The sequence below is a fragment of the Pseudophryne corroboree genome (genome assembly GCF_028390025.1).
Source record: "Pseudophryne corroboree isolate aPseCor3 chromosome 3 unlocalized genomic scaffold, aPseCor3.hap2 SUPER_3_unloc_5, whole genome shotgun sequence".
Lineage (NCBI taxonomy): Eukaryota > Metazoa > Chordata > Amphibia > Anura > Myobatrachidae > Pseudophryne > Pseudophryne corroboree.
Genome location: NW_026967541.1, coordinates 3,977,350 through 3,993,013, shown reverse-complemented (window position 1 = coordinate 3,993,013; position 15,664 = coordinate 3,977,350). Strand labels below are relative to the sequence as shown.

Here is a 15,664-nt window from a genome sequence, read left to right as displayed (position 1 = left end):
CCTTATTGTAGGAAAGACAAAGGTTTTGATGATAGCAAACAGGGGACGTGAGAGAGATCTGTGAGAGAAGGTCAGAGAGTGGCTGAAGACTGACTAAGAAGTAATGTTCTGTCAGGAGTTCCAGGAGGAATTGTCGTGTAGAATTGGATCACAGAAGTGTGCTGAGCTGTTTATAACCCAATCTGTTCAATAAACCACTGTTGGTTTTTCATCTACCACCGTGACTGAGTGATTTGGAACCCAGTATCCTCACAGTCACATACAGGATTCTGCAGGTTTCATGCCCGTTGGCATGTATTTTGCCATGTGTGCAGCATGGTTGAAGTGTGAGATGGTATGAATCTCACCATTAACTAAAAAAGTAAATCCTTTCCTCAAAATGTCCTGGGCACAGTTCCTATACTGAGGTCTGGAGGAGGGGCATAGAGGGGAGAGCCAGTTCACACAGTTACCCCCTAAGTCCCACGAAGCAGCGAGACTGTTGCCAGCAGCCTCCATGAAAATAAAAAACCTAACAAAGTCTTTTTAGTGAAACTCAGTAGAGCTCCACTAGAGTGCGACCAGTCTGCCTGGGCACATTTTCTAAACTGAGGTTTGGAGGAGGGGCATAGAGGGAGAAGCCAGTTCACACTCTGAAAGTCTTAAAGTGCCCATGGCTCCTGCTGAACCGTCTATACCCCATGGTACGGAAGTGGACCCCAGCATCCTCTAGGACGTATGAGAAATTGGAATTCCATTTCTTGGAATTCTAACTTCCTACTGGGCATAACCCAAAATTTCAATCAGCTGTTTTGGGACGTTTAAACACAGTTGCCTTAGTTTTTAACACAGGCTCTGCTGCCTCTTCTAAGGATAGAATGGCTTACATAGCACTAACTAGCTCAGGTATGTCCACTGAGCTGAGACCTTCTGAAGTGCAATGAGTCCTCATCCTCCAACGACTCCTCATCTAAAACATGTGTAGACTGTGAAGATGTTGTATCATGTCTATGTGATTTACTTACCACCAGCATTTCAGCCTGCTTTTTTGAGAGGCTGACAATTCCCTAGGTGTATAAACCTCAGAATGAATGTTGCATGTAAGGGTTAATAGGGAAACCTATCACTGGTATAGGAGCTAGTATAAACTGCTCAGCTACATTGGATAATGTCTGTGCAAAGTAGCCCATGAAGGTTTACCAGGACCTGTGCCTGACTCACTGTACACGTGGGTAAGCGTTGTCGTGACCCAGCGGGGAGATGTTGGAGCGACTCTAAGGTGTGTATAAGATATCCCGGAATGAACACTGCTGACAGTGCTTGCATGTGATTCTCTGCCCAACGAAGAATCCTGGTGGCTTCCGCCATTGCCAACCTGCTTCTTGTGCCGCCCTGTCGGTTTACATGGGCGACTGCAGTGATGTTGTCTGACTGAATCAGCACTGGTTGGTTTTGAAGCAGAGGCTCTGCTCGACTCAGGGCGTTGTATATGGCCCGTAGCTCCAGGATATTGATGTGCAGACAAGTCTCCTGACTTGACCACAGCCCTTAGAAGTTTCTTCCCTGAGTAACTGCCCCCCATCCTCGGAGGCTTGCATCCGTGGTCACCAGGACCCAGTCCTGTATGCCCTCGAGGAGGTGAGCACTTTGCAGCCACCACAGAAGAGACACCCTGGCCCTGGGGGACAGGGTGATCAGCCGATGCATCTGAAGATGCGATCCGGACCACTTGTCCAGCAGATCCCACTGAAAGATCCTTGCATGGAACCTGCCGAAGGGAATGGCTTCGTATGACGCCACCATCTTTGCCAGGACTCGCGTGCAGTGATGCACCGATACCTGTTTTGGTTTTAGGAGGTCTCTGACCAGAGTCACGAGCTCCTGAGCCTTCTCTTCCAGGACAAACACCTTCTTCTGGTCTGTGTCCAGAATCATGCCCAGGAAGGGCAGACGCGTCGTAGGAATCAGCTGCGACTTTGGAATATTCAGAATCCAGCCAAGTTGTCGCAAAACTTCCTGAGAGAGTGTGCTACGTTGATCAGCAACTGCTCCCTGGATCTCGCATTTATGAGGAGATCGTCCAAGTATGGGATAATTGTAACTCCTTGCTTCCGAAGAAGCACCATCATCTCCGCCATCACCTTGGTAAATATTCTCGGTGCCGTGGACAGGCCAAACGGCAACGTCTGGAATTGGTAATGACAGTCCTGTACCACAAACCTGAGGTACTCCTGATGAGAAGGTAAGCATCCTTGATGTCCAGAGACACCATAAAATCCCCCTCTTCCAGGCTTGCAATGACCGCTATGAGTGATTCCATTTTGAACTTGAATTTCTTCAGATAAAATGTTCAGGGATTTTAAATTCAAAATGGGTCTGACCGAACCGTCCGGTTTCGGTACCACAAACATGGTGGAATAGTAGCCCCTTCCCTGTTAAAATAGGGGAACCTTTACCACCACCTACTGAAGATATAGTTTGTGAATTGCCGCCAACACTACCTCCCCCTCCATGGGGGAAGCTGGCAAGGCCGATTTCAGGTAACGGTGAGGGGGCGTCACTTCGAATTCCAGCTTGTATCCCTGAGACACAATTTATATCGCCCAAGGATCCACCTGTGAACAAACCCACTGGTGGCTGAAATTTTTGAGACGCGCCCCCACTGCTTCTGGCTCCGCCTGTGAAGCCCCAGCGTCATGCGGTGGATTTAGTGGAAGCCAGGGAGGACATTTGTTCCTGGGAACTGGCTGTATGATGCGGCTTTTTTCCTTTACCCCTGGCTCTGGCAAGAAAGGATGCACCCCTGACCTTCTTGCTTTTCTGAGGACGAAAGGACTGCATTTGGTAATACGGTGCTTTCTTAGGCTGTGAGGGAACATAAGGCAAGAAATTTGACTTCCCAGCTGTAGCTGTGGAAACGAGGTCCGAGAGACCGTCCCCAAATAATTCCTCACCCTTATAACCTCCATAAGTTTTTTAGAGTCGGCATCCCCTGTCAATTTCCGAGTCCATAAGACCCTTCTGGCAGAAATGGACATTGCGTTTACTCTAGAGCCCAGCAGGCAAATGTCCCTCTGGGCATCCCTCATATATAGGACAGCGTCTTTAATATGTCCCAGGGTCAGTAGAACCGTCTCCCTGTCCAGGGTATCTATCCCCTCAGACAGAGTATCTGTCCATGCTGCTACTGCGCTGCACATCCAGGCTGAAGCAATTGCTGGCCTAGCAGTGTACCAGAATGTGTATAACCAGACTTCAGGATAGCTTCCTGCTTTCTATCCGCAGGATCCTTTAGGGTGGCCGTATCCTGAGACGGCAGGGCCACCTTCTTAGACAAGTGTGTTAATGCCTTGTCTACCCTAGGAGAGGATTCCCAGCGTAACCTGTCCGTTGGCGGGAAAGGATACGCCATCAGTAATCTCTTGGAAATTATTACCTTCCTATCAGGGGAATCCCACGCTTTTTCACATAATTCATTTAATTCATGTGAAGGGGGAAAAGTCACTTCTTGTTTTTTCTCCCCATACATATAAATCCTCTTGTCAGGGACAGGATTTTCCTCTGAAATGTGCAATACATCCTTCATTGCTATAATCATGTAGCGGATGGCCTTAGTAATTTTAGGCTGCAACTTTGCATCATCGTCATCGACACTGGAGTCAGAATCCGTGTCGACATCTGTGTCAACCATCTGGGATAGTGGGCGCTTTTGAGACCCTGACGGCCTCTGAGCTGTAGGATCAGACACGGGCTTCAGCTTTATCCAACCTTTTATGCAAGGAGCTTACATTCTCATTTAACACCTTCCACATATCTATCCAATCAGGTGTCGGCACCGTCGGCGGTGACGCCACATTCAACTGCACTTGTTCTGCCTCCACGTATCCTTCCTCATTAAACATGTCGAGACTGACGTACCGACACACTGTACACACACAGGGAATGCTCTGACTGAGGACAGGACCCCACAAAGGCTTTTGGGGAGACAGAGAGAGAGTATGCCAGCACACACCCCAGCGCTATATAACCCAGGGATTACACAGTAATATAGTGTCTACCCAGTAGCTGCTGTATATAATAATTTGCGCCTAAATTTATGTGCCCCCCCCTCTCTTTTTTACCCTTTTTGCACCTGGATACTGCAGGGGAGAGCCTGGGGAGCGTCCTTCCAGCGGAGCTGTGAAGAGAAAACGGCGCTGGTGTGCTGAGGAAGAAGGCCCCGCCCCCTCAGCGACGGGCTTCTGTCCCACTTCTATGTGTAAAAAATGGCGGGGGCGCCCTGCACCCTACAGTGACCGGAGTGTGAAGGTGTGCTGTGGGAGCAATGGCGCACAGCTGCGGTGCTGTGCGCTACCTTAAGTGAAGACAGGAGTCTTTTGCCGCCGATTTCGATGTCTTCATGCTTCTGTTCTTCTGGCTCTGCGAGGGGGACGGCAGCGCGGCTCCGGGAACGGACGATCGAGGTTAGGTACCTGTGTTCGATCCCTCTGGAGCTAATGGTGTCCAGTAGCCTAAGAAGCGCAACCTAGCCGCAGTTAGTAGGTTTGCTTCTCTCCCCTCAGTCCCACGTAGCAGAGAGTCTGTTGCCAGCAGAAGCTCACTGAAAATAAAAAACCTATACTAAAATACTTTCTTCTTAGTAAGCTCAGGATAGCCTACTAAAAGCACCCAGCTCTGGCCGGGCACAGATTCTAACTGAGATCTGGAGGAGGGGCATAGAGGGAGGAGCCAATGCACACCAGGTAGTACTAAATCTTTCATTAAAGTGCCCAGTCTCCTGCGGAGCCAGTCTATTCCCCATGGTCCTTACGGAGTCCCCAGCATCCACTAGGACGTTAGAGAAAAATAAAATAAGAAAACTTATGGCTGCTAAAAACCAGCAGCCCTCTGACCATGGTCCGGCTCCTGCCGCACCAAACAAAAACTGATTTGCCTGAGCCAGGAATATATGGACAAGCCCATTGCATGCTGGGAGGCTGAAAGCTTTGACCGTTTGGTGCAAATCCGCTGTTACGTCATCATATCCCAATGTTATCCTGTGGATAACCTGTAGACCCTGCCGGAGAAAGATATATATAGCTAAGAGCATAGAATATGATCGGTAGGTTACTTGATACTTTTGTCCTCATTGGTTACTATAGGTCACGTGGACAAGGTTCTCTCCATGTCCCCGGACATAGCATGTGTCAGATGACGTCACTTTGATGCGTTGGAGCGTGTGACAGATGGCGACATGGATGGTTCCACCGGGTATATTAACGACATGGAACGTGCACATGCGTGTAATTGGTGACACTAAAACTACTGATTGATCATTGTGAATGTCTGAGGTATTGATACAATGCAAATTTGTTGAGATATTGTTTCTTTTTCAGATGGAACCATGGGTCCTGCACGTGATGCGACTGGCAAAAGGGAGCCATTGGTTTTGGCCGAGACCGGCATTTGTTTGTTGGTGATCCCTTGTAGACAGTGAGTAGTATCCATCTACAGTGGAAGAAGCATGGACACCAAGAATCTCAGCGGCGGAACAGTGGGTGAAAGTAGATCATGACAAATCAGGACCACAGGCATTTAGGACCCCTAGCAACCACCAATCGTTCCAAACCCATCAGGAACTGCTCCAACAGTATAATGCCGCACCCAGTCAAACAGTCCCAGATCTGGTGAATTGGAGGGCCACGTGAGATGTGGTGGCACGTCAGACTGGTGCTCTGAAAACCAATCCAAGCCTTTCAGCCACTGTTCCGCCGCTGAGAGCACACCTAAAGTTTAACACTAATGTGATAGCTGTTTTTATGGTAATTATTTTTAGCAATAGAGTAGGACCTGCAGTATAGTGGGGTCCCTTGTCGGGGGCTGCAAGCTTAAATGCACTGAGCAATACATGAACTAAAACGCCACTGTTTATTATTGTTAGTTAATAGAGTGAGTGCAAGACACATTTATGTATGTAGTAAGGCTACTGGGAGACCTTAGATGGAGCAATATTGGATCTGGCCATTACATTCCCTAAAGTCATAACTTCAGAACTGCACAGAGGTAATTAGGAATGTGTTCATCAAGAACAAGTTCACAATTACCGTCTGAAGATTAAACAATTATTTCAAGTCTACACAACTGATATTTGAGAATAAAGCCTTTAACAGAAAACTCCCCTGAAGAAGTCACTATTGACGAAACGCGTTGGAAAACACGCAATTTGGATTTAGAGTGAATTGGAGTAGATAAGAACAAGCCCGCCCATGCAAGGGTGACGACAAGTGCTAAACGCTTGTCTTATGATTATACAGTTATGTACTGGTGATAAGCTTTTAAACTGTTTTACTTGAAGTTCTAGATTCAAATTTCATTTTATTTCTGAATCTTATACGAATTGTATTTGGTGAGCTCAGGTCTACTGTATAGCAGGAAATATTTCATACCTGCATCATCTAACAAAATGCATATAAATTAGGCACTCCACAAAAAACAATACTAATTATATGATATACATACATATATACACATTTATATATAATCACTAATAATAAACTTCTGCTTGTTATTTTTAATAACATTATAGTGTTGTGTGTAATAACTCTCTACATGTGATATTTGTCATGGATAGCCTTGTGTTATAAACACCCAACTGAGAACAGGGCTGATGGCGGAGGAGTATGTAGAATAAGAGATTGCTGTAGTGACTGAGCAATGAGAATATGTGACTTCTGTAATAAGTGTTTATTACTCACCTGTGCTGATATCTGTAGGGATCTCCTCCTCCTTACACTGCTGATCACCCCTCACATACGTCTCTTCTTCTCCCTCTATATCTTCTGCCTTTATATCAGTCACATACGTCTCTTCTTCTCCCTCTATATCTTCTGCCTTTATATCAGTCACATACGTCTCTTCTTCTCCCTCTGTATCTTCTGCCTTTATATCAGTCACATACGTCTCTTCTTCTCCCTCTATATCTTCTGCCTTCATATCAGTCACATACGTCTCTTCTTCTCCCTCTATATCTTCTGCCTTCATATCAGTCACATACGTCTCTTCTTCTCCCTCTATATCTTCTGCCTTTATATCAGTCACATACATCTCTTCTTCTCCCTCTGAATCTTCTGCCTTTATATCAGTCACATACGTCTCTTCTTCTCCCTCTATATCTTCTGCCTTTATATCAGTCACATACGTCTCTTCTTCTCCCTTCATATCAGTCACATACGTCTCTTCTGCTCCCTCTATATCTTCTGACTTTATATCAGACAAACGTTCTACCTAAATAACCCAAAAAATAATACAATGGCATTTGCATAGTGTCAGATTAAACTGAGGTAAAACAGTATCATATCAGTGTATAAGACACACAGCTCCTCTACAGATCATATAGTGATGGTCACTTTGGTATATTCGGGAGACCCTAAATCCCACCTACCTGATCCTCCTGTGGGGTCCTGTGATTCTCCTCTGTACAATCCTGGGAATACAGAGGACGGGGACATCTCTCTGGGGTATCTCTGTTACTGGGCCCATCTGTAGGAGACAAACAGTACAGTGTATATATGTGATTATCAGATGATGTGTGTATATAGGGGGCCCCATACCTGCTCTCCCCTGTACAATACATGACAGTGTCCTCTTACCCAGTGATGTGAGGGGCCGGTGATTCTCCATCATCACGTCCTTGTACAGACCCCTGTGTTCCTCTATATACTCCCCCTCCTGCATGGAGACATAGACAGTGACATCCTGACACCTTATAGGAACCTGACACACACAGTGATACAGTCATCACCCAGACACATCCCCTGGTGTTACTGTATAATGCCCCATTCCCGGCAGTCACCTCTCCAGTCATCACCCAGACACATCCCCTGGTGTTACTGTATAATGTCCCATTCCCAGCAGTCACCTCTCCAGTCATCACCCAGACACATCCCCTGGTGTTACTGTATAATGTCCCATTCCCAGCAGTCACCTCTCCAGTCATCACCCAGACACATCCGTTGGTGTTACTGTATAATGTCCCATTCCCAGCAGTCACCTCTCCAGTCATCACCCATAAACTTCCTCTGGTGTTACTGTATAATGTCCCATTCCCAGCAGTCACCTCTCCAGTCATCACCCAGACACATCCCCTGGTGTTACTGTATAATGTCCTATTCCCAGCAGTCACCTCTCCAGTCATCACCCAGACACGTCCCCCGATGTTACTGTATAATGTCCCATTCCCAGCAGTCACCTCTCCAATCATCACCCAGACACATCCCCTGGTGTTACTGTATAATGTCCCATTCCCAGCAGTCACCTCTCCAGTCATCACCCAGACACGTTCCCTGGTGTTATTGTATAATGTCCCATTCCCAGCAGTCACCTCTCCAATCATCACCCAGACACATCCCCTGGTGTTACTGTATAATGTCCCATTCCCAGCAGTCACCTCTCCAGTCATCACCCAGACACATCCCCTGGTGTTACTGTATAATGTCCCATTCCCAGCAGTCACCTCTCAAGTCATCACCCAGACATGTCTCCCGGTGTTACTGTATAATGTCTCATTCCCAGCAGTCACTTCTCCAGTCATCACCCAGACACATCCCCTGGTGTTACCGTATAATGTGCAATTCCCAGCAGTCACCTTTCCAGTCATCACCCAGACACATCACCTACTGTTACTGTATAATGTCCCATTCCCAGCAGTCACCTCTCCAGTCATCACCCAGACACGTCCCCCGGTGTTACTGTATAATGTCCCATTCCCAGCAGTCACCTCTCCAGTCATCACCCAGACACGTCCTCCGGTGTTACTGTATAATGCCCAATTCCCAGCCGTCACCTCTCCAGTCATCACCCAGACACGTCCCCCGGTGTTACTGTATAATGCCCAATTCCCAGCCATTACCTCTCCAGTCATCACCCAGACACGTCCCCCGGTGTTACTGTATAATGCCCCATTCCCAGCAGTCACCTCTCCAGTCATCACCCAGACACGTCCCCCGGTGTTACTGTATAATGCCCCATTCCCAGCAGTCACCTCTCCAGTCATCACCCAGACACGTCCCCCGATGTTACTGTATAATGCCCCATTCCCAGCAGTCACCTCTCCAGTCATCACCCAGACACGTCCCCCGGTCTTACTGTATAATGCCCCATTCCCAGCAGTCACCTCTCCAGTCATTACCCAGACACATCCCCTGGTGTTACTGTATAATGCCCCATTCCCAGAAGTCACCTCTCCAGTCATTACCCAGACACGTCCCCTGGTGTTACTGTATAATGTCCCATTCCCAGCAGTCACCTCTCTAGTCATCACCCAGACACATCCCCCGGTGTTACTCTATAATGCCCCATTCCCAGCAGTCACCTCTCCAGTCATCACCCAGACACGTCCCCTGGTGTTACTGTATAATGTCCCAATTCCCAGCAGTCACCTCTCCAGTCATCACCCAGACACGTCCCCTGGTGTTACTGTATAAGGTCCCAATTCCCAGCAGTCACCTCTCCAGTCATCACCCAGACACGTCCCCTGGTGTTACTGTATAATGTCCCATTCCCAGCAGTCACCTCTCCAGTCATCACCCAGACACATCCCCTGGTGTTACTGTATAATGTCCCTTTCCCAGCAGTCACCTCTCCAGTCATCACCCAGACAAGTCCCCTGGTGTTACTGTATAATACCCCATTCCCAGCATTCACCTCTCCAGTCATCACCCAGACACGTCCCCTGGTGTTACTGTATAATGTCCCATTCCCAGCAGTCACCTCTCCAGTCATCACCCAGACACGTCCCCTGGTGTTACTGTATAATGTCCCATTCCCAGCAGTCACCTCTCCAGTCATCACCCAGACTCATCCCCTGGTGTTACTGTATAATGTACCATTCCCAGCAGTCACCTCTCCAGTCATCACCCAGACACGTCCCCTGGTGTTACTGTATAATGTCCCATTCCCAGCAGTCACCTCTCCAGTCATCACCCAGACACGTCCCCTGGTGTTACTGTATAATGCCCCATTCCCAGCAGTCACCTCTCCAGTCATCACCCAGACTCATCCCCTGGTGTTACTGTATAATGTACCATTCCCAGCAGTCACCTCTCCAGTCATCACCCAGACACATCCCCTGGTGTTACTGTATAATGTCCCCTTCCCAGCAGTCACCTCTCCAGTCATCACCCAGACTCATCCCCTGGTGTTACTGTATAATGTACCATTCCCAGCAGTCACCTCTCCAGTCATCACCCAGACACGTCCCCTGGTGTTACTGTATAATGCCCCATTCCCAGCAGTCACCTCTCCAGTCATCACCCAGACACGTCCCCTGGTGTTACTGTATAATGTCCCATTCCCAGCAGTCACCTCTCCAGTCATCACCCAGACAAGTCCCCCGGTGTCACTGTGTAATGTGAAGGGGTCAGCTTGCTGGGGGTAGCTTGCGTAGAATTTAATAAGTGTAGAATTAAGAAGTGTGTTATCCGAACAGTTAAAAAAACAGTTGAACAAACATTGAGCACCATCAAGGAAAGGTAACTTACTTAAACCACTTATTCCTACACCACTTAACCCCAAATTATCTCACAAACGACCACAGCATGTTCATCAAACTACTGTTTCTTATTTCAATTCATGGAATTCTCACCAAATGTAACACATTCTACACTCACCCTAAAACTCACCCCTCTGTGCACATTACAGCTTCTATTCTCCACTCCCCTCTTCTAACCACTCATGAGCTTTATACTTACTTCTCTACAAGTACTTTGACAACCACAATTGGCCACCAGAATAAACACTCGCAAACATCCACCAATATTTATGTCACTCTTCTGCTTTTATTAGCTGGTGCCATATCACCAAATCCTGGCCCCAACCACCTGTCCCTCTCACACTCAGCTATCTCAAAACAATATAGAAATCCATCTAATCTCATAAATATCACGTCTCCCATCCCCCTCCAAGTCACTAAAATGTGGCTTATGGAATGCACGTTCTGTTTGTAACAAATTACCATCCATCCATGACCTCTTCATATCTCACAACTTTAATCTGCTGACTATAACAGAAACCTGGCTCACACAATCAGACACGGCCTCCCCTGCAGCACTGTCACACGGTGGCTTCCACTTCACCCCCCCCGCCCAGGCCTGGTAATTGTAAAGGTGGTGGGGTTGGAATCTTACTGTCCCAATTTTTCACATACACTGTTCTAACTCAGGTTCCATCACTCGCATTCACATCATTTGAAGATCACTCTATCAGGATTTTAACCCCTTCTCTCTGCGTGTTGCAGCTATCTATCGCCCTCCTGGGCAACCCAAACAACAATTTCTAGAAGATTTTTCTGCCTGGCTCCCACACATCTTATCCTCTGACATCTCCACCATCATTATGGGTCGATATCAATATAGCTCTTGACACTCCACAAACTGTTCATGCCTCCAAACTCCTCTCTCTAACCTCCTCTCTTGGCCTCACCCAATGGTCTGACACCTCTACTCACCAGGAAGGCCACTGCATTGATCTTGTGTTCACCAGGCTCTGCTCAGTTTCGGAATTCATTAACACTCCTTTCCCTCTCTCTGATCACAACCTGATCACCTTCACAATCTCTTCTATTACTCTAAATTCTATGACACTAAAACCTAGCAAGCCTCCTCTAACCTGCAGAACAAAATACATTTTCAACAACTTTCCACTTCCCTGCAACAACTGCTCTCACCAATCTCTACATTCACCACACCTGACACTGCTGTATCCCACCTGCACAAGACCCTAGAGAGTGCCCTTGATGAAGTGGCTCCAGCTACCCATCACAATCCACGTAGGCTCAGATGCCAACCATGGCACTCTAAATCAACAAGACACCTACAAAAACTGTCACGTAAAGTAGAACGTCAGTGGCGTAAATCTCAGAATCCAAGTGACTTTCTCACATATAAGACTACCTACCACTGCTATCATCAGGCCCTGGACACTGCCAAACAAACATATTTCCAATCTCTCATCTCTTCTCATGCCACCAACCCCAAGCGACTTTTTAATACATTTAAATCACTTCTTTACCCTCCCACACCTCCCCCACTAGCTACTATCAGTGCACAAGAACTTGCCTCCTACTTCAAGGATAAGGTTGATAAAATCTGAGATGAAATGGTACGCTCTTCCTCAGCCAGTGACCTGCTCAATTCCCTACCTGAACCCTCTGGCACTTTCTCTTCATTTGATCCCACAAGTGAAGATGAACTATCAACGCTCTTTCCATCCTCCTACTCCACTACCTCTCCTCTTGATCCTATACCCTCACAGGTCAGTAAAACCTTGTCTCCTGTGCTTATACCAACTTTAACTAAACTCTGTAATCTCTCTCTCTCTCTCTACTGGTATCTTTCCTTCTCTGTTTAAGCATGCAGTGATTACTCCCATTCTAAAAAAACACAACTCTGACCCAAACACACTCTCTAACTACCGTCCCATTTCTCAGCTACCAGGTCCCTCCAAGCTACTTGAGAGACTTGCCTACACTCGCCTTACACACTTTCTTAACTCCCACAATTTATTGGACCCACTTCAGTCAGGCTTTCATGCCCAACACTCCACAGAGACTGCATTGACCAAAGTAGTGAATGATCTGGTCACTGCTAGATCTAAAGGCCATTACTCACTACTCATTCTTCTAGATCTCTCTGCTGCTTTTGACACTGTTACCACTGTCTTCAGGACACGGTCCTCTCCTGGTTCTCATCCTACCTATCTAATCGCTCTTTCAGTGTTCACTTCTCTGATTCTACCTCTTCTTTTCTACCTCTATCAGTTGGAGTACTGCAAGGCTCCTGCTGTTCTCAATCTATACCTCATCTCATCGCTGGGTGATCATATCATACAACCCATTAAGAACCTAGCAATCTGGTTAACCATTATGCAACAGGTAGCATCTATCCTTGTGTATCAATGCCTATTCCCCCATAGATTGTAAGCTTGCGAGCAGGGCCTTCCTACCTCTATGTCTGTCTGTTTTTACCCAGTTTTGTTCTATTACTGCTGTTCTAATTGTAAAGCGCAACGGAATATGCTGGGCTATATAAGAAACTGCTAATAAATAATAAATACAACACAGGCCGCTCCCCCTGTATACTATGACAGCACAGAAAGCTACCCCTGTATATTATGACAACACATGCCGCTCCCCCTGTATACTATGACAGCCCAGGAAGCTACCCCTGTATATTATGACAACACAGGATGCTGCCCCTGTATATAATGACAGCACAGAAAGCTACCCCTATATATTATGACAACACAGGCAGCTCCCCCTGTATATTATGACAGCACAGAAAGCTACCCCTGTATATTATGACAACATAGGCCACTCCTCCTGTATATTATGACAATACAGGCCGCTCCCTCTATATACTATGACAGCACAGGAAGCTACCCCTGTATACTATGACAATACAGGCCGCTCCACCTATATACTATGACAACACAGAAAGCCAGTGGCACTGGAAACTGACACTGCGGTTGGCAGTGTGCAGCACTATGTCACTTTATTCATTCCCATGAAGAAGATAGTCGAAACAGCTGTCGGAATGTTAAGTATTCATTGATTTATTTACATGCTGCTATCATCATGTGTGCCATATGCTTGCTGCCTTCTTTTTTAAGAAAAACCTTAATTTTTTTGCTGAACAAGTAAAACACTTCTTTGCATTCAAGCAGTGTGCTGGTTTATCTGGGTCTAATCGCTCTGGTGGTTATCCTTGGAACTTTTTTATATGATTATACTAACCGAGCACCAGCGTTCTATTTATATGTAAGTGAGAAGCGGCTTCTTTTGTGGATTTGTATATATATATATATATATATATACACACACACACCACACCAATATTGATCCTGCAGGCTATATATATATTTATATATATCCTGCCAGTCTTTGCAAGCATAATGGCGTATGCATGAAGAAATTTCCAAAGGACAGCTCTTGCGGTGAGAGCTATTCTTTGCCATGATACAGTAGAACTTCCCGGTGTATGATCCGGAGTCCTATCTGTGCATGCGTGTGCTGATGCGCCCCACTAGGGGGTGCTGGGAGGGGTCCAATGGGAAATGTGATAGAAGCCCATCTAAAGATGGTGTTGCCCACCGCATCCAAGCCCTGGGGTCTAGGCTTGGTGGATAAGTAGTAAGCCGCCAAACCTCTGAAAACTGCATTTTTGGAGGTTTGGCTGCATTTTTAACCTTGTGCTAATGATACATCCCAGCAGACCAGTGCCAGTTTAGTGTCCACATGGGCCTGGAGCTGAAAGTGAGTCTATTATGTGACCGATACTGCGGGAGGGGAGGCAATCATTTTGCTGGCTGTCGGGATTCCTAGCGGTCAGGATACCGACACCAGAATACCGTCTCACAGGTCTTATTCCCATTCGTGGGTGTCCACAACACCAATAGAGTGGGATGGGAACCACCGAGACCACTGCGTTGCGAGCGCAACAAGCAAGGGACTTCATTGCGCACGCCCCCTGCCAGCATTCTGACGGACGGGATGCTGCTGTCAGGATGCTGACAGACGGCATCCAGTCTGTCGGTAAAACATATGTATTCCCTGCGGGAGGACAATTAATTATGGGAGGAAGATGGGGAGGGATGGTCGCGGGCGGGCAGAAGGACTTGGCAAATGGGGGGGGGGGGGGCAGATGGAGTAACAGAGGTCTGGAGGACGGGATGAGGCAGGATGGGGGTCATTGTATATATGACAAAAATGCAGATTCATTAAACGGGCATTGAAACGTTGCACTACTTCAATTGGTGTCAGTGTGCAAATCATTGGAGTGCCGCACCACCTCTATTTTGCTAAACTACTTTGCTGTGAGGGCACCCAATGTATTAGTCTATTATGTGGCTGTGCCAGACCCCTACCTCTATCTATATATACAAACATACATACAGTATACTGGCAGTGCACTTATGCAGGGAGAAAGGGAGCATAGATGGATACCTTGTGTAGTGAAAGAAGGCTCTTCTCTCCTCCCCAATTACCGGAGGCAGAGCGCAATTAGGAAGTGGAATACAAGGCAAGCGTGGTACCAGCTCTTAAACACCGCCTCGCACGTGTGTCCATCCATCCCGTCCCCCCCTTCCCCACAGCAGCGGGGCAACGGTAGCAGCAGCTCCTCTCCTACCTCCCACAGCAGGCGCGCACCAGCGTACTCTCCTGGGGTTTGCGCTGTAGTGGCGGCTTACAGGAATGAGTCAGTTCAGTGACGTAACTAGAAATTTTTCTCCCCAAAGCCAAAAAATAATCCTGATTCATGCCCCTTACATTATTTGTAATTTTTCCTCCTTATAGTAATGCCCAGTATACATTATGCCACATACTGCAGTGGCCCTTAGACATTATGCCACATTAGCGCATAGAGCGTCTCTCCTGTGTCCCTCCCTGGCTCTCTCCCCCGGCCGGTCTAATACAGGAAGTGCCGGTTCGTGAGCCAATCAGAGCTCACGAACGGCACTTCTTGTATTAGACCGGCCGGGGGAGAGAGCCAGGGAGGGACACAGGAGAGACGCGCGATGCGCTCCGTGTCCCTCCAACACAGCAGGGAGGGAGACCGCAGATTGACATGCGGACGCTCGTCCGCATGTCAATCTGTGTAAAGTCAGTGGCGCCACTGCGAGGCGCCCTCTTCAGGTCAGGAGCCCGGCGGCA

The 15,664-nt window shown here is 47.4% G+C and overlaps 1 protein-coding gene across 1 annotated transcript in view; it reads right to left on the bottom strand.

Moving 5' to 3' along the window:
* The window catches only part of LOC134984355 (oocyte zinc finger protein XlCOF6-like), a 33,529-nt gene extending 26,035 nt beyond the window's left edge, over nt 1-7,494 (bottom strand). Inside the window, exons 1-2 of the mRNA XM_063949952.1 lie at nt 7,400-7,494; nt 6,714-7,242 (exon numbers count right to left, since the gene is read on the bottom strand). Of these exons, the coding sequence (XP_063806022.1) occupies nt 6,714-7,176 (463 nt within the window). The 5' untranslated portion in view covers nt 7,177-7,242; nt 7,400-7,494. The remainder of the gene's footprint in view (nt 1-6,713; nt 7,243-7,399) is intronic.
* Nucleotides 7,495-15,664: the final 8,170 nt, after the last annotated feature.